This window comes from Diabrotica virgifera, chromosome 8 (genome assembly GCF_917563875.1).
Source record: "Diabrotica virgifera virgifera chromosome 8, PGI_DIABVI_V3a".
Classification (NCBI taxonomy): Eukaryota; Metazoa; Arthropoda; class Insecta; order Coleoptera; family Chrysomelidae; genus Diabrotica; species Diabrotica virgifera.
Window position 1 is genome coordinate 164361759 of NC_065450.1, and position 16321 is coordinate 164378079.

The following is a 16321-nucleotide window of genomic DNA, read 5'->3' on the forward strand; positions in this document are numbered from 1 at the left end:
AATATTACAAAATCTATTTGACATTAATTGACAATTATTTTGATATAATTTTCCACAGCTAGCTCTGATTTTAAGATAATTATGAAAAAGATAAATGTATGTTGATGTAAGTGATGCAAAGGCCACGGTTTAGCGATTTTTGATTATTATTGTTTGAAATAAATAAAAAGGTCACAAGGGTAATGTTTTCAATAAATATTAATAAAAAAGGCAATAATAATTAATATGGGAACTTATAAAAATATGTAGATTATCATTTGTTTGTGGTAATTGCTAGGGATGAGAAAAACCTACCGGTTTAAACCTAAAACCGGTTTTTTACTTCGCAATAACCGGTTTTACAGGTTGTTTTTTGTCCCGGTTATAATCGGTTTTTTATTTTTAAAGTAAAAAACCGGTTATTAGGTTTCTACGGTGATTAGGATTAGGTTAGGTAATATTTTGGATCCCAATCATAATTATTATTCTCAAGTAATTATTCCAAACAAAACCATAATTCAAATTTTATTTTATTTTATAAAATACAGAAGCAAACTGAAAGTGCAATCTCACATCAGCCAGAAACAATTATTAAGTTTTATTATATTATTTCCTTGAAAAGGTATTTTTAATCATAATATTTACATAAGAAGTGATCTGGTTGAATTAGACGCAAACATCATCTATTTTTCACACTTAACTCTTGACATTGAAAGTGGGTGCATGACTTTTTCTGATTACCAAAAATAATGCTCTGACTATGAATATCGAATTACTGATTACGAATACGAATCTCCAGGATTTCGCTACGTTTTCAAAACGATACACTCATACAGGAACTATTAAATGAGTTAAAATGTACCTATTCTACAAATATACAAACGTGTTAAAAGTAATACATGTTCTTTCGATAGTATGTACTAAATTTGATCATATTGATATCGAGTCGAATGGAGTATCGCAAACTAAAGTGTATTGTAAATGTAACTTTGTAACCTATTGGATTAAAAAAACCGAAAACCGGTTTTTCCAAAAACCGGTTTTTTTGGCCGGTTATAACCACTAGGTTAAACCGTAAGCAAAAAAACCGGTATAACCGAAAACTGGTGTTTTGTCAAAAACCGCCATCCCTAGTAATTGCCATAAACTGCAAATTTCAAAGGTGGGCCAACTGAAATGGGAAGGGGCTCGTATAAGTGCATAAGTAAATTCCGATACTTATGCATGCTTCATTGATTACCATAAAGCTTTCGATACAGTGAGGCACGATCAGCTATGGAGATATTAACCAATACTAGAGAATAAACATCTGTGATCTAAGAATTATTAGCCATCTTTACTGGAATCAAACATCGTCTATAGTCTATCCGGACAGACGCAGGAGAATCCGACGATATCAAAATCAAACGAGGGGTCCGACAGTGATGAATACTATCACCACTGTTGTTCAACATATACTCTGAAAAAATCTTTCAAGAAGCAGTGGATGATGTTGAAGCCGGAATTAGAATTAACGGATATTGTATCAATAATATAAAATAGGCAGACGACATTGAACATTGAAAAACAAAATGTATGATGATCTCTAAGAAGGAAAAGCAATTTGGACGAATCACTATGAACGTTCAACAAATAGAATAGGTATACTAGTGTATTATTGACATAAAAAGACCTAAAATCATATTAGTCCAGAAAGCCACTGCGCATCCGCTAGGAAAAATATTCTGATTCAGATTTTTTGCACAATCTTACTCAAAAAGGACTCCTTTTAACAAATTTGCATGTTGCCAGGACCAAAAGGTGGTCAAAGATTTTTTAAACGTTTTTTTTTGTTTTTTTCCTAAAATTATTTTTTTTGCATGGAAAAAAGTTATTTTAGGTTTCTTGGATCATTCCAAACAGAAAAGGTCTTTAGTGACTTTTCTCTAAAAATGATAGTTTTTGACATATAAGCGATTAAAAAATTGAAAAATTGCGAAATCGGCCATTTTTAACCCTCAAAAACTATGTGAAAAACTGAAAATTTTAATGTTGCCAAGGTAGGTAGATATTCGTTAAACATCAATTGATGAAATGCCGAAGAGTTTTTTGCAATACAATATTCAAAACTCCTTTGTTTTTTAATTGCTTATCAAGCGTGCGCGACACTATTTTCCACCGACTGTATGGTGTAAATGAAAGGAATAAATTCGTTATTTCGTAAACCGGCGACTTAAAGGAAAAATCCCGAAACAGGTCAATTTTTATTTTTAAGTTATGATATTGTGGCATATATGGTATACTAGTGACGTCATCCATCTGGGCGTGATGACGTAATCGATGATTTTTTTAAATGAGAATAGGAGTCGTGTGCTAGCTCATTTGAAAGGTTCTTTAATTCTCTATTCAGTAATAGAAACATTTACATAATTATTTAAACAGGGTGTCCAAAAATTTTTATTAAATTCAATTATTTGACAAAAAAAGAAGTAGAAGGACACCCTGTATAAATAATTATGTAAATGTTTACATTACTGAATAGAGAATTGAAAAACCTTTCAAATGAGCTACCACACAACCCCTATTCTTATTTAAAAAAATCATCGATTACGTCATCACGCCCAGACTGATGACGTCACTAGTATACCATATATGCCACAATATCATAACTTAAAAATGAAAATCGACCTGTTTCGGAATTTTTCCTTAAAGTCGCCGGTTTACGAAATAACGAATTTATTCCTTTGATTTGCACCATAGTGTCGGTGGAAAATATTGTCGCGCACGCTTGATTACCAATTAAAAAACAAAGGAGTTTTGAATATTGTATTGCAAAAAACTCTTCGGTATTTCATCAATCGATGTTTAAAGAATATCTATCTATCTTGGCAACATTAAAATTTTCAGTTTTTCACATAGTTTTTGAGGGTTAAAAATGGCCGATTTCGCAATTTTTCAATTTTTAATCGCTGATATGTCAAAAACTATCATTTTTAGAGAAAAGTCACTAAAGACCTTTTCTGTTTGGAATGATCCAAAAAACCTAAAAAACTTTTTTCCATGCAAAAAAAATAATTTTAGGAAATAAACAAAAAAAAACGTTTAAAAAATTTTTGACCACCTTTTGGTCCTGGCAACATGCAAATTTGTTAAAAGGAGTCCTTTTGAGTAAGATTGTGCAAAAAATCCGAATTAGAATATTTTTCCTAGCGGATGCGCAGTGGCTTTCTGGACTATATACGTTTTTACCTACTTATATTATTATTACTCATTAAATAAATATATTCGCTACATTTATTTCTACTAGTTACTAATGCTATGCATTAACGCTAGGCACAACTAAACAGAGAAAATCGGCATACCTGGGGCACCTTATTAGAAACGAAAGATACCAGTTTCTGCAAACCTTAATTGAAGGAAAGATCGAAGGAAGAAGGGAGTGGAAAGGTAGAAAATGTCATGGATCCGTAATGTCAAACAATGGACAATGGACAGAACTAAGAAACATAGGAGACGTAATACATACTGCAAGGGATAGAGAAAAATGGTAAAACGTGATCGCGAACATCCATTAGTGGATTGCGCAAGAAGAAGAAGAAGTCATTAATAATTGGTTATTAGAATATCCCGGTTATAGGAATATTTTTGTTTGTCAAGATGGCTATTCCAACAGAGGTCCCATCATTTGGGAAGGCACTAATTTGCATATTATTGCACTTGTATAGAAGTCAAAATATGAAGTTTTCTACGCCTTAGCAACAGTGGCGTAGTGAGCATGGTTCTGCGGGTTCCGCGGAACTAGGGGCCCCATCAAATTTTCTAATTTGATGAAGACATTTTGCACTACACAAGTACACAATAGGAAATGTAACTTCTTAATAAATTTTTATTTTTGTGTAGGTACTTATAAATACAACGAAGAACACCCATTTATAAAAACATTTGAAAACAAAATTTATTAATAGACACATTGAAAACTTTTGTAAGGTTTTGTACTTGGTTTACTAGCTACCTGCTAAAACCGAAGCCCTGGGTTCTACACATGTAAAGAATTAACGCCTGTACCTTCTAACTCAAAAACTTATATTTATATCAGCACGTTTCATGAATTAGTTGTAAACTAACAAGGTGTAAAAATTTAAAAATTGATTATTATAAAAATAATCCCAAGAAAATAAACTCACGACCGACGTCACCCGATGTTATACGGTAACCACTTTGGATTTAAATACGTTGATAGTAAAATTATCATACCAATATTTATTTAAACTTTACTCTGATCATTGATAGAATGTTCAATGTTTTAGACGTTTGCTTCCGATCAGAGATATTATTTATAGCATTCCACATTTGTTTGTGTTTGCGCCACCTTCATAAACATTAAGAGCGTAGGCGCAAGAAGGCGCAAATATTTTAGGAATATCCCTAATTTTTCTTTCTTTAGACAGCAAATTACGTGTAGTAAAATTCTCGCTGGTACGGAGACGTAAACATTGGTTGACAATGACATTGTCATGATTAACTTAGAGATGGCTTTTAAATGTTCTTGGATAACCGTTACTTGTATCCCTTGTATTGCCTCTTAAATTATTAATTCAGTTAATTAATATCATATTTTCTTCACTATGTATTCAGTGGTTACAATAATGTATATACTATACAATAAAAACTAATAATCGAGAAAAGAGTAAAAGTGATTTTTTTATTATATTGTTACTATGAAACGCTTAGATAAATTTTGAACATCTTTGACAACAAAATACTTGGATCACAGAATATATCCTGGTGTATTCTCTGATTAGATCTTCCATAAATAATAAACAATAAATAACTATGAATTTAACATCTTAAATCAATTATGTATCAAATACACTATCAATATTGTTTAATAAACAACTCAAAATATGCCTAAAGCCGTATCAGTGTCAAATATTTAGTAACCTTGTTTGTAACTATCTTGTCACCACATTCTGTTCAACTGAGTGCGTTGTCTAACAAAGATAGCGAATGTTCGATTTGGAAAATATCACCACAGACGTGGTGTCCATTTATTTCGAATCCTGAAAAAACTAATAAATGTTTTTGAAAAATTTAAACGCAGAATGAAAGACTATATTATTACCGAGGACCGAAAGTCCCTTAGAATAAATAAATGTTTTCTTTTGAATTAGATATATGAAATTAAAAATCACACTAAATTTTCTCTTTTTTTCACCCGTATAACTTATTAAAATAAACATTATAGAAGTTTTCAGGGCTTTTGGCCCTCGTTAATAACGTAATATTTCATTCTAAGTTTAAATTTTTTTAAAATACTTATTAGTTTTCTCAGTATTCGAAAAAAAAAATGAATGCCTTTAAAATGCATTGGAGCCCAAATTTGCTCCTATCCATTTAAGTGTTGGCGAAAGTTGCCTTATTAATTTTTTTAAGAAAATCTCGTCGTTTGATTAGATTATATAAACCCCATTTTTATTTAAGCGTTTTATGTCCCTAGAAGTTTGTATGTAATTATAAATATATTATGCAATGTAAATATATGCAGTTTGAGAATATTTTGTTGATGTAATTTGCATTCTAATATTCATTTTTTAAAAGCTGTTTTAGTTTTTCAATATTAAGGTTTTTAATTATGATTGGAGATGTAGATGTAGAAAATTTTTGATTTTCATTATTTATAAAAAAACGGCTGGGGTAAAGTGATCAATTATGTCAGTAAGAAAAACGATAGAATTAATATTAATTTACTATTTTAAATTAGCTTGAGTTTTTATAAATATATAATGATTTATATTTAATGTTTATTAAAAACTTTTAATATACAATGTGTGTTTTTATTGGGCGGGCGGGCCCGCATCCCAACTGGAACCAGGGCCCGCGGATCTATTAGTACGCTACTGCTTAGCATTAAATAAGTTCAGTACTTAGTAGCAAAATTCAATGTCAGTAAACAATCACCAACTTAGAAGACGGTTCTTAGACCATTTCTAGATGCGCCATAATATGCGAATTAGTGCCGTCCCAAATGACGGGACCTGTATTCGGATTCAACTGTATTTTATTTTATTTACGCGAAGCGGTTCACTGCTCGGAAAAGGTAAATTATTAATACGAATTATGGAAGAATCTTTTTTGCACGATTGATCATTTTTGACTGTTTACCTTGACAGATTTTACGTCAGTAGGTGACATTTACTAGCAACTCGACGGTAAGTAATCCAACTCGACGGTAAGTACTCCAACTCGACGGTAAGTAATTCACTTACCGTCGAGTTAAAAAATCTCTTAATTTTAATTTATTTTTTGAAAGAATAAAGAAAACTAACGAATTATTCATTAATATTGAAACTTATGGTACAATTTGTTAAATTATTTAATGAAATCCCACTTGTTTGGGCTGTGGTTTCACTTCTAACAGAAACTCCTGCAGAATAGCATACATTAGTAGTATTACTAGAATTGCACACTATTTTTTCGGCAAAATCTATTTTATTTTGGATTTTTCGGGAATAATTGCGGAACACCCTTCTTCCCAAGCCCGTTCAATTTCTTCAAATTCACTTTCGCTCATATTTTAATTTATAATAATCAAAATTGTACTTAATATTATTGACAAATAAATAAAAACTCAATTCTCCATTGTTGTTATGCACCCTAGTTACTACCTAACAACCAAAGTATCTATCTTGATAAAATGAATGAAACTAGTCAATATGACGAAAATGTTTAATTTTATAATTTATAATGGTATCAATCGTGCAAAAAACGTTATAAGCATGTCGAACGTTAAAGGTAACCGATCTCAGACAATAATTGGAGTCGTCGCCCCGCTCCTCCTCCAAACAATTGTCTTCGATCGGTATAAAACCCTTACTGTTCTCCATACTTAATATACTATTACATATTTCTACTTTTTCCCTTTTTCTATTACTTGTTTGTAAATGTAAGTAAATGCTTTACTTTGATAAATATCAATTATTATTAATTACATATTTGGTTACTTAAAGTTGTGCCTAAGATAATGATAATATATACTTAATAATCGTAAATAACCCCACAATGTATCTAATTTAAAAACCTTTCACTTCTTTTTTGCTACAATTATTAGGAAGCATTTTCTCCAACAACTAAATACCGTATTAACCAGTTACAGTTATCATTTATTGTCTAAATGTGTTATTTCACTTCTGACTTTACGTTTAAATCTTACTCGGACATATTTGGGACGTGTTTCCGTTCGGTTACAATGGTTATTTATTAATTTAATTGTTGTTTTCTTATTAGTTAATTAATGAAGTCGTTTTAAATCCTGTTCAGTATTAACTTAAATGACGGCATGTAATTAAATAACTGGCATACGTATTTACAGCTACGACCTGTTTGGTTAATGCAAAATTATTACGTGTACATTATTTATGGCGTATTTAGGAAGAGAAAGAGAGAAACCTTGTGAGTTATTAAACATTATCTATGGGTAATTCTGGTAATCCTGATTCTGACTACTAATGAAGTCCCTTAAAACTAGTATTACCTAGTAATTTCTAAAAAATAGAAAAGCCCACAATAGACCAGGGCGCATCTGTAAAAATATTAGTACATTTCTCAGCTCAAAAAGGTCCGGAACATTGTTTAAATAATCAAAATATCAAAAAATGAAGGAAAAATTCGATTTTCTCTTCGTTTCTTGATTATAACTTTAAAAGTGTTCATTTTCGAGAAAAGTTGTACTAACATAAAAGTTGTATAATTAAATTTTCTACAATATAGAATTGGTTAATTATTTAAAAAATAGTCACCCTTGTTGCAAAATAGCAATAATTGCGAAAAAACTATACAAAAACAAGTATTCGCATTTTACGCTTTTCAACCATTTATGCTAAACTTAGGACCTTCATATTTCACCCAGAAAAACTTTATGATACAGTACAATAATAGTAAATTTCATTAAGATCGGTTTAATAGATTTTGCAAAATAAATTTTGCAATCCAGCTTTCGCAAAAAAAAATGATTTTTTTCAAAATGTTACAGGACTGAAAATAAAGCAGATAGCAAGTTGAAATTTTTTTTACGTATAGAAGTATGCTGTACCTTTCATTTGCAATTTGCAAAATTAAAATCGATTAACTACCACGGCGTCAGAAATTTTTTGAAATAAACATTAATTATTGGTGCTACGCGCAGGACAGGGGATAGTTTTCTCTGATTGGGCATTCCAATTACCTTTGATAATGATTGATACATTTTAATATCTATTACATTTCGATATAAATAAATAAATTTGTTTATTGCAAAATAAAAACACTATCTATATCCTTTGAAATAACACTTTTTTATCAAAAACTTTCTTTGTTCATATATTTAAACTTAGAGAATAAAAGTTTATTATTTTTATACATATGCAATTGTTTAAACAATATTTCACAAAAAATAATAAAATTAGTTTGGTTTTTGTGGAATTAAAATATTAAAATACAACAAAATATAGATTAAGAAAATAATATATTAGATAAAGATTGGAAAAAATTTTGGTTGAAATCAACCTGTGTGAATCGAATACCGCTGTCCTGCGCGTAGCACCAAAAATTAATGTTTATTTAAAAAATTTCCTGACGCCGTGGTAATTAATCGATTTTAATTTTGCAAATTGCAAATGAAAGGTACAGTACACTTCTATAAGCCAAAAAAATTCAACTTGCTATCTGCTTTATTTTCAGTCCTGCAACATTAAAAAAAATGAATATTTTTTGCGAAAGCTGGATTGCAAAATTTATTTTGCAAAATCTGTCAAACCTATCTTAATGAAATTTACAGTGTTGCTTTACTATATCATAAAGTGTTTTTGGGTAAAATATGAAGATCCTAAGTGTAGCATAAATGGTTGAAAAGCGTAAAATTCCAATACTTGTTTTTGTATGGTTCTTTTCGCAATTATTGCTATTTTGCAACAAGGGGGACTATTTTTAAAATTTTTAGCCAATTCTATATTGTAGAAAATTTAATTGCGCAACTTTTATGTAAGTGCAACTTTTTTCAGAAATGAATAGTTTTAAAATTATAATCAAAAAACCATTAAAAAAATCGAATTTTTCCTTCATATTTCGACATTTTGATTATTTAAACAATGTTCTGGACCATTTTGAGTGGGATGATAACTCAAATATTATTATTTGAGTTATTTTCAAGCAATTTCTGCAAAAAAATTTGAGTCACCTCTCAATCTCCATCTCAAAACAGATGCACCCTGGACTACAGAACAAGGAGTCAATGATCCACCATAATGAGTGTAAACATAAACAATAGTGTCTGTTTTATTTTACCTTCAAAAATGCTTTGTTATTTTAACTTATTTGTTTTAAAGACTTAAAATGTTTACAGTGTTACGACAGTTTCCTAGATCGATTCTACATGGAAAAAGTCCCTTGGCGTGAAAGAAGTCACGTACGAGAATGTTCTAGATGTTATGGAATGACCCAGAAATGTCTGGTGACGTCTAGAACGTTAGACAATCTACACACACCGGCAAAATTAGCCGAACACCTTAAAAATGGGATCTGTTTGATGTCTCGAATTTTCTAAACCAGTGGTCCGATTTGAGTGATTCTTTTAGTATGTTTAGTAGCTTTATTATTTAAGAATATCGTTGTAATAATATTGTTGCTAGATAGGTAAATATAATTTTATACCGGGTGTACCAATCATACTGTGTTTTTTTCTTAAAGTTTGGAACACCCTGTGTAATATTCTAGCATATGTTAAATATTAAAATTAAAACTCAATTGTAGACTTAGGCGTTCTTAACATTTTCCTATTTGATTCATTTGCTTATGTTGGAAAATAAAAAAGTTATATGCTTTAACAACTATCCATGTTTTTCAACAATAAATCCTTATAGTAGGGGAGGAAAGTATGCTAAATTTGCAGTTACTCGAGCGTTATGGGGACCTATTGGATAGTGAAGAGTATGTGCTAAAACCAGTAAAAGGTTAAGTTAAGTTTTTCATAAAGTGGGGGGACTTTTCATTTTTTAATTTAATTTTCCATTTGAAACAATCGTTTTTTTTTCGACTATAGCGCTATCTATCCATAATTCGAAAAAATGTGTCGAATAAAATTTGCTTATTTTTACGTAGACAATCCAAATCTGTAATAAAAATTGGGGGCCTCTATTTAAGATTTTAAATTAAATCCCCCACCCCATCTCCGTGGAGTCTCGTGTTTGGTACCATTCGACAGATTTTTCAAAAATATTGAATACGTATATTTTGCAGTTTTTCGATCTGAAGTTCATTTCGCGAAATATCGCAGAGTTCGTATTTAAAATTTTTAATTGCTCAGCGTTTGACGTTAAAACTCCCTTGAAGCTAGTTCAGCTGAAATTCACGTGAGGTCGTCATTGTGAAATCGCTTAGTAATTTATTTATTTAATACATCTATTGAATTACTTTAGGCTTGTTTATTAAACTAAGCAGGTAATGATGGTAGGGGAACCCAAGCGGGTATTTTTGCAGTTACTCGAGCGCGTCAGATTATCACATGGAGAGAAACCTTGTACCCTGTAAATGTACCTATTCCATATATTGGTTCTTAACAATCTTAATTGGTCGACTCTTCTCTATGCAATTGAGACATGGACCCTTAAAACATCAACCGTAAATAAGTTGGAGGCCTTTGAAATGTGGATTTACCGGAGAATTCTCAAAATTTCGTAGACATCGCATACCTCAAACGAAGAAGTGCTGCATAGAATAGGCAAAGCAAGAGAACTTCTCAACATAGTGAAAGTTAGAAAAACATCATACCTGGGCCACATGCCACGTACTGAGAAATAATAAGTACTAATATGCTCAACTTATAGTGAAAGGAAAGATCGAGGGAAGGAGAGGACTAAGAAGAAAAAGACTATCGTGGCTCAGAAACATCCGACAATGGACGGGGCTAAATTTTGAACAGCAAATAAGAACAGCTGAAGACAGAGAAGAGTTTGCAATTGTAGTAGCCAACCTCCATTGAGGAGACGGCACTTTAAAAGGAAGAAGGTTCTTAACACCGGGGAATTCATTAAGGAGGGACCGAAAAAATCTGTTCTTAGAAAAACTCGAAATCGTCAGCTTAAGATAAGTTAAGTTAGTACATGCAAAACAGTGTAAATTTCAAAAATCTGACGATTTGAGCGGGGCGTAAGAAAATGGGTGTCACAAAGTTTTACAAAAAAGAAGCGAATATTTAGCGAAATAAACGTCAGATACAAAAACTAAAAAATACGTGTTCAATATTTTTCAAAAATCTATCGAATAATACTAAACAGGACCCCCACGGAGGTGGGGTGGAAGGTTACTTTAAAATCTTAAAGATATCTTAAAATAATCGGAAAAACGATTGGTGGAAATGGAAAATTAAATTAAAAAATGGAGAGTCCCACACTTTATGGAAAACTTAACTTAACTTTTTTTGGTTTTAGCACCCACTCTTCACAATCCAATAGGTCCCCATAACGCTTGAGTAACTGCAAATTTAGCATACTTTCCTCCCCTACCATGAGAATTTATTGATGAAAAACATGGCTAGTTGTTAAAGCATATAACTTGTTTATTTTCCAACATAAGCAAATGAATCAAAAAAGAAAATGTTAAGAAAGCCTGAGGCTATAAGAGAGTTTTAATTTCAATATTTTATATATGCTAGAATATTCCACAGGGTGTTCTGAACTTTAAGAAAAAAACACAGTATAATTGTTACACCCGGTATAAAATGACATTCACATGTCTAGCAACAATATTATTACACCGATATTTTTAAATAATAAGGCTATAACAAACTAAAAGAATTACTCAAATCGGACAACAGGTTTAGGAAATTTGAGACATCAAACATATCCCATTTTTAAGGTGTTCGGGTAATTTTGCCGGTGTGTGTATATAGGTACACATATAATAACAGTCTTCCGTTTTATACCGATAAAGCGGCTTTGGAATTATAGCAGGCTAGCCTGCTATACCTAGGGCCTACGCTATACAATGAAGGTAAGAGGGCCAGTACTACGCTTCAACCGGCTATTTCTTCCCTTGGTTTTACCTAAAGTACTTATTTTATTCAGGCTGAGTCGACCTGGGGCCTATAGACATTTTTAAAATGGCCGAACCGGGTTTCGAACCCCGGCCAACCTGCGTGGAAGTCAGACATGCTACCGCCTGAGCTATCCGGTCCCTTTATATAAACACATAGATATTTATTTGATATTTTAGAGAACAGTTTACACATGTTAGGATACTTTAACTAGTGGTAAAATATAGTTTTCCGCTGTTACCAGAGGCGTGCTGTAGGGATGTATACTTCCTTTTCGCCCCTTTACCCTTCACAATCTACGCCACTGTCGTAATAATCATTTAAGCATGTTTTTTTGATTCTTTGTTACTTTTTACGTAAATATTATCCTTTTGCCTTCTTGCAATGGAGTAAGCAGTAAGTTATTTGCGTTTAAATGTAATTGATTCAATAAGATTATGTATTTTAAACCGTGACCAGACATCTCGTAACGCGGCAGTTCATAACTACACAAATGGTAACGGACAATTCGTAAAGGCGACAGTTCGTGCGATTTAAAATTATTGCTTACATTGTATCGTATTCATAATATGTATATTTAGTGGAGTCACTGAAGGTGGACATGAGCTATTACCTCCGATTTCGTTGAACCTCCATCGATTTGCATGAAAATTGATGAGTGGTTAGAGAATATCTCAAGGAACAAAGGTGACATGGTGCCAACTTGCGATTTTACCCTGGGGGTGGATGCCACCCCTTCTCGCGGGTGAAACTTATTTTATTAAAAATTACCCCATAATTCGATAGAGGGACAAATTTCAAGCAAAATTTGTTATATAAAGTTATTAAAATAAATCAAAACTTTTTGAGTTATTAAAGATCAAAGATTTTAATTTTTCTTGAGAAAAATGCATGTTTTTAACCAATTTTTCATCAATAACTCAAAAAGTGTAAGTTTTTACAACAAAGTTATTATAATGAAAATTGAAGCTAATAAAAAATAAAATAAACCCCTTACTACAAAAACCTTTTAGTGTTAATTAAAAGTGAGTTATAGGTAATTGAATGTATATTTTTTTCGGCGAGTAAAAAACTCGTAAGTATTTAAGCTGAAATAACGGGAAACTGATGCATTTTATAACATAAACTTATTACACATTTGTCAAAGTACTTAAAAATATCTATTAAATGAGCCCCCGAACATGTTGATAGCGTTAAAATTTGTGCTCTAAAATGTTTTCAAAATTTATCTTTTAAAAATTTTTCCAAAACATATTATTGTTTTTTTTTTAATAACTCCGTTCGTGTTTACGATATCAGATTCATCTAAAAACTGTTTGAAATATAATTCCAAGTGCTATTTAAACACGTTGAACCTAATCTTTTAAACCCCTTACTTTTTTAAAAATAAAAGGTTAAATGACCCCAGTTGCATGGTTCCCACAGCAAAATTTAAGATTTAAACGTTTCTATCTCGTGTTATTTTTTACCCTATAGAAATAGTAAAACAGGTAAAATATTTGGCACAGAAAAAACTTAAATTAGGTTATATATAATTTTTTACGTATATTGAGCATTTTTGGAGTTATTATCAAAAGAATATGAGAATTACGATAATTTTAAAAATTATGATTTTTTAAATTATATCTTTTTTTCAAAAATATGCATTTTAAACCGGTCAAAATTATTGAAAACATTACTTGTGCTAATATAAAGAAGTTTTTGTACGAATTACTATAAATTTTAATTTTTGTGGAAATGGCGTATGTTTTATTTTTCACTTTTTCCTAAAAAATTCGAAACGGTTCTTTTATTTTCATTATAACTTGCTTAATTTTGATGCTATTTCCTAGTTCTGAAGCTCGTTTGATAGGTATTCCGACATACTTTGTCAAATGTTAAGCAGGAATATTTTATACATTGCATCGTTTTCCCGTTATTAAAGCTTGAATACTTAGATTTGAGTACTCGTCGAAAAGAATACACATTCAATTGCCAATAACTCACTTTGAACTAACATTAGTTTAGTTCTTTATGTGAGGAATGTATTAAATTTTTTATTATCTTCAATTTAAGTAATAATAACTTTTTTGTAGAAGCTTATAGTTTTTGATTTATACGTGAAAAACCGATTTAAAACATGCATTTTTTACGAAAAAATAAAATCTTTGGTATTTAATAACTCAAAAAGTGTTGATTTATTTTAATAACTTTATATAACAAATTTTGCTTATAATTTGTCCCTCTATCGACTTATGGTATTATTTACCCCCAGGGTAAAAGCGCAAGTTGACATCATGTCACCTTTGTTCCTTGAGGTATCCTCTAATTACTCACCAATTTTCATGAAAATCGATGGAAGTTCAACGAAATCGAAGGTAAAAACCTTCAGTGACTGCACTAATTATATAATATACAACGATATTTATAACTAAACCAACCTAAATGCAAGCAACTAAATTTTAGTTAATGTTAACATGAATAATTTTTATTTCAGAAGCATGCAGTTAAAGGGGAAGCCGAAATCGAAGAGTAAAACAAGTAGTGTAGCAATGACCGCATTACCGTTTGTCTTCTATTTCCTTATCGGTATCTTCTCTACTAATTTGGCAGTAGCGGCTAGAAGACAGCAAGCGAATGGAACTTGGTTGTAAGTTAAGACTTATTTATTTTCAAATGATATCAAATCAATTACAAAAACATTAATAAAAATAAGATTACACTACTATTATCTAGCTCGTCAAAAGTTAGGGATATAGAAAATTCTGCTGAATTTTTATAGTAGATTTTTTCGTGAACGGATTAACGGATTCCGCTAATTTTTTTTTATTATTTTAGACTTTTCTTTAGTATTGACACAGTTATGCAAAGGTTTACTCAAACTTTTTTTTAATTATACCGGGTGGAAGAAAAGAAATGTTTTTCTTATGTTAAGTTTGAGACGCTCTGTAGAGAGGACGAGGTACAAATGGGAGTATATATTGAAATCGTATTGTAGTCTTATGTTTTGTGAACATTTTGTTTTTTGAATATCCCTGATATCTTTAGGGATAAAAAAATAGACGGTTTTTTAATTTAACATGTGTTTTAACCGAAACCAAAGTTTAAGCCACCTTGTAGGGAGAAAAAGGCACAAAGGTGAGTATACCTTGATATTTTGTTGTAGTCTCATATTTTGTGAATATTTTATTTTTTTAAATTCTCTGATATCTTTAATAACAAAGAAACTAGACGTAGTCCTGTCGCCAGGGGGGCTACAACGGCCTCCTTAATTCAGATGGACTTACCCAAGTTTTTTTTATATATTTTGACCCGTAGAATACGAATTTTTTGGGTAACAGTTGATCCGGATGTCGATAAGATTGTTATAGACAAAGAACTTGAGGAATTACATAACAGCGATTTCTCGCAAAACAAAACAATCTTTTTGTATTTTTTGGGTCATTTTAAGCAAAAAATATTCCTACAAGTTTTTTCGTAGAATGCATAGTTTTCGAGATAACCGCGGTTGAACTTTCAAAAAATCGAAAAATTGCAATTTTTGAACCCGAATAACTTTTGATTAAAAAATAAAGTAGCAATTCTGCTAACCGCATTTGAAAGTTTAAATCAAGTTATATCGGTTTTGATTATTTTCATTGCTAAAAATTAATTTTTTTATTGTTAAACTAATCTATAAACACATAGTGTTTCCCGTGCCTAATACATGCGTTTTAACGCATGCTACGTAGAAAATGCCTCGCTCGCACTTGTAGCTACTCTACCTACTCGTTCGATTTTAAATGAGAAATCATAGAAAACATCACTCACATACTAGGTGTTTATAGCTTTGTTTAACAATAAAGTAATAAATTTTTAGCAATGCAAATAATCAAAACCGATATAATTTGACTTAAACTTTCAAATGCGGTAAGCAGAATTGCTACTTTATTTTTTAATCAAAAGTTATTCGGGTTCAAAAATTACAATTTTTCGATTTTTTGAAAGTTCAACCGCGGTTATCTCGAAAACTATGCATTCTACGAAAAAACTTGTAGGAATATTTTTTGCTTAAAATGACCCAAAAAATTCAAAAAGATGTTTTGTTTTGCGAGAAATCGCTGTTATGTAATTCCTCAAGTTCTTTGTCTATAACAATCTTATCGACATCCGGATCAACTGTTACCCAAAAAATTCGTATTCTGCGGGTCAAAATATATAAAAAAAACTTGGGTAAGTCCATCTGAATTAAGGAGGCCGTTGTACCCCCCCTGGCGACAGGACTAACGACATTACTAATTAATATGTGTTTTAACTGACGACATGCGTCACATCACACAT

General features: G+C 31.1%; 1 protein-coding gene across 3 annotated transcripts in view; it reads left to right on the top strand.

Annotated features, from left to right (window-relative positions):
- Positions 1 to 16321, top strand: part of LOC114336207 (protein Wnt-5b-like) — a 642835-nt gene that overhangs the window by 230834 nt on the left and 395680 nt on the right. For all 3 annotated transcript variants that reach the window (XM_050657971.1, XM_050657972.1, XM_050657973.1), the window contains exon 2: positions 14499 to 14651. In XM_050657971.1, coding sequence (XP_050513928.1) covers positions 14503 to 14651 — 149 coding nt within the window. In that variant the 5' untranslated portion in view covers positions 14499 to 14502. The remainder of the gene's footprint in view (positions 1 to 14498; positions 14652 to 16321) is intronic.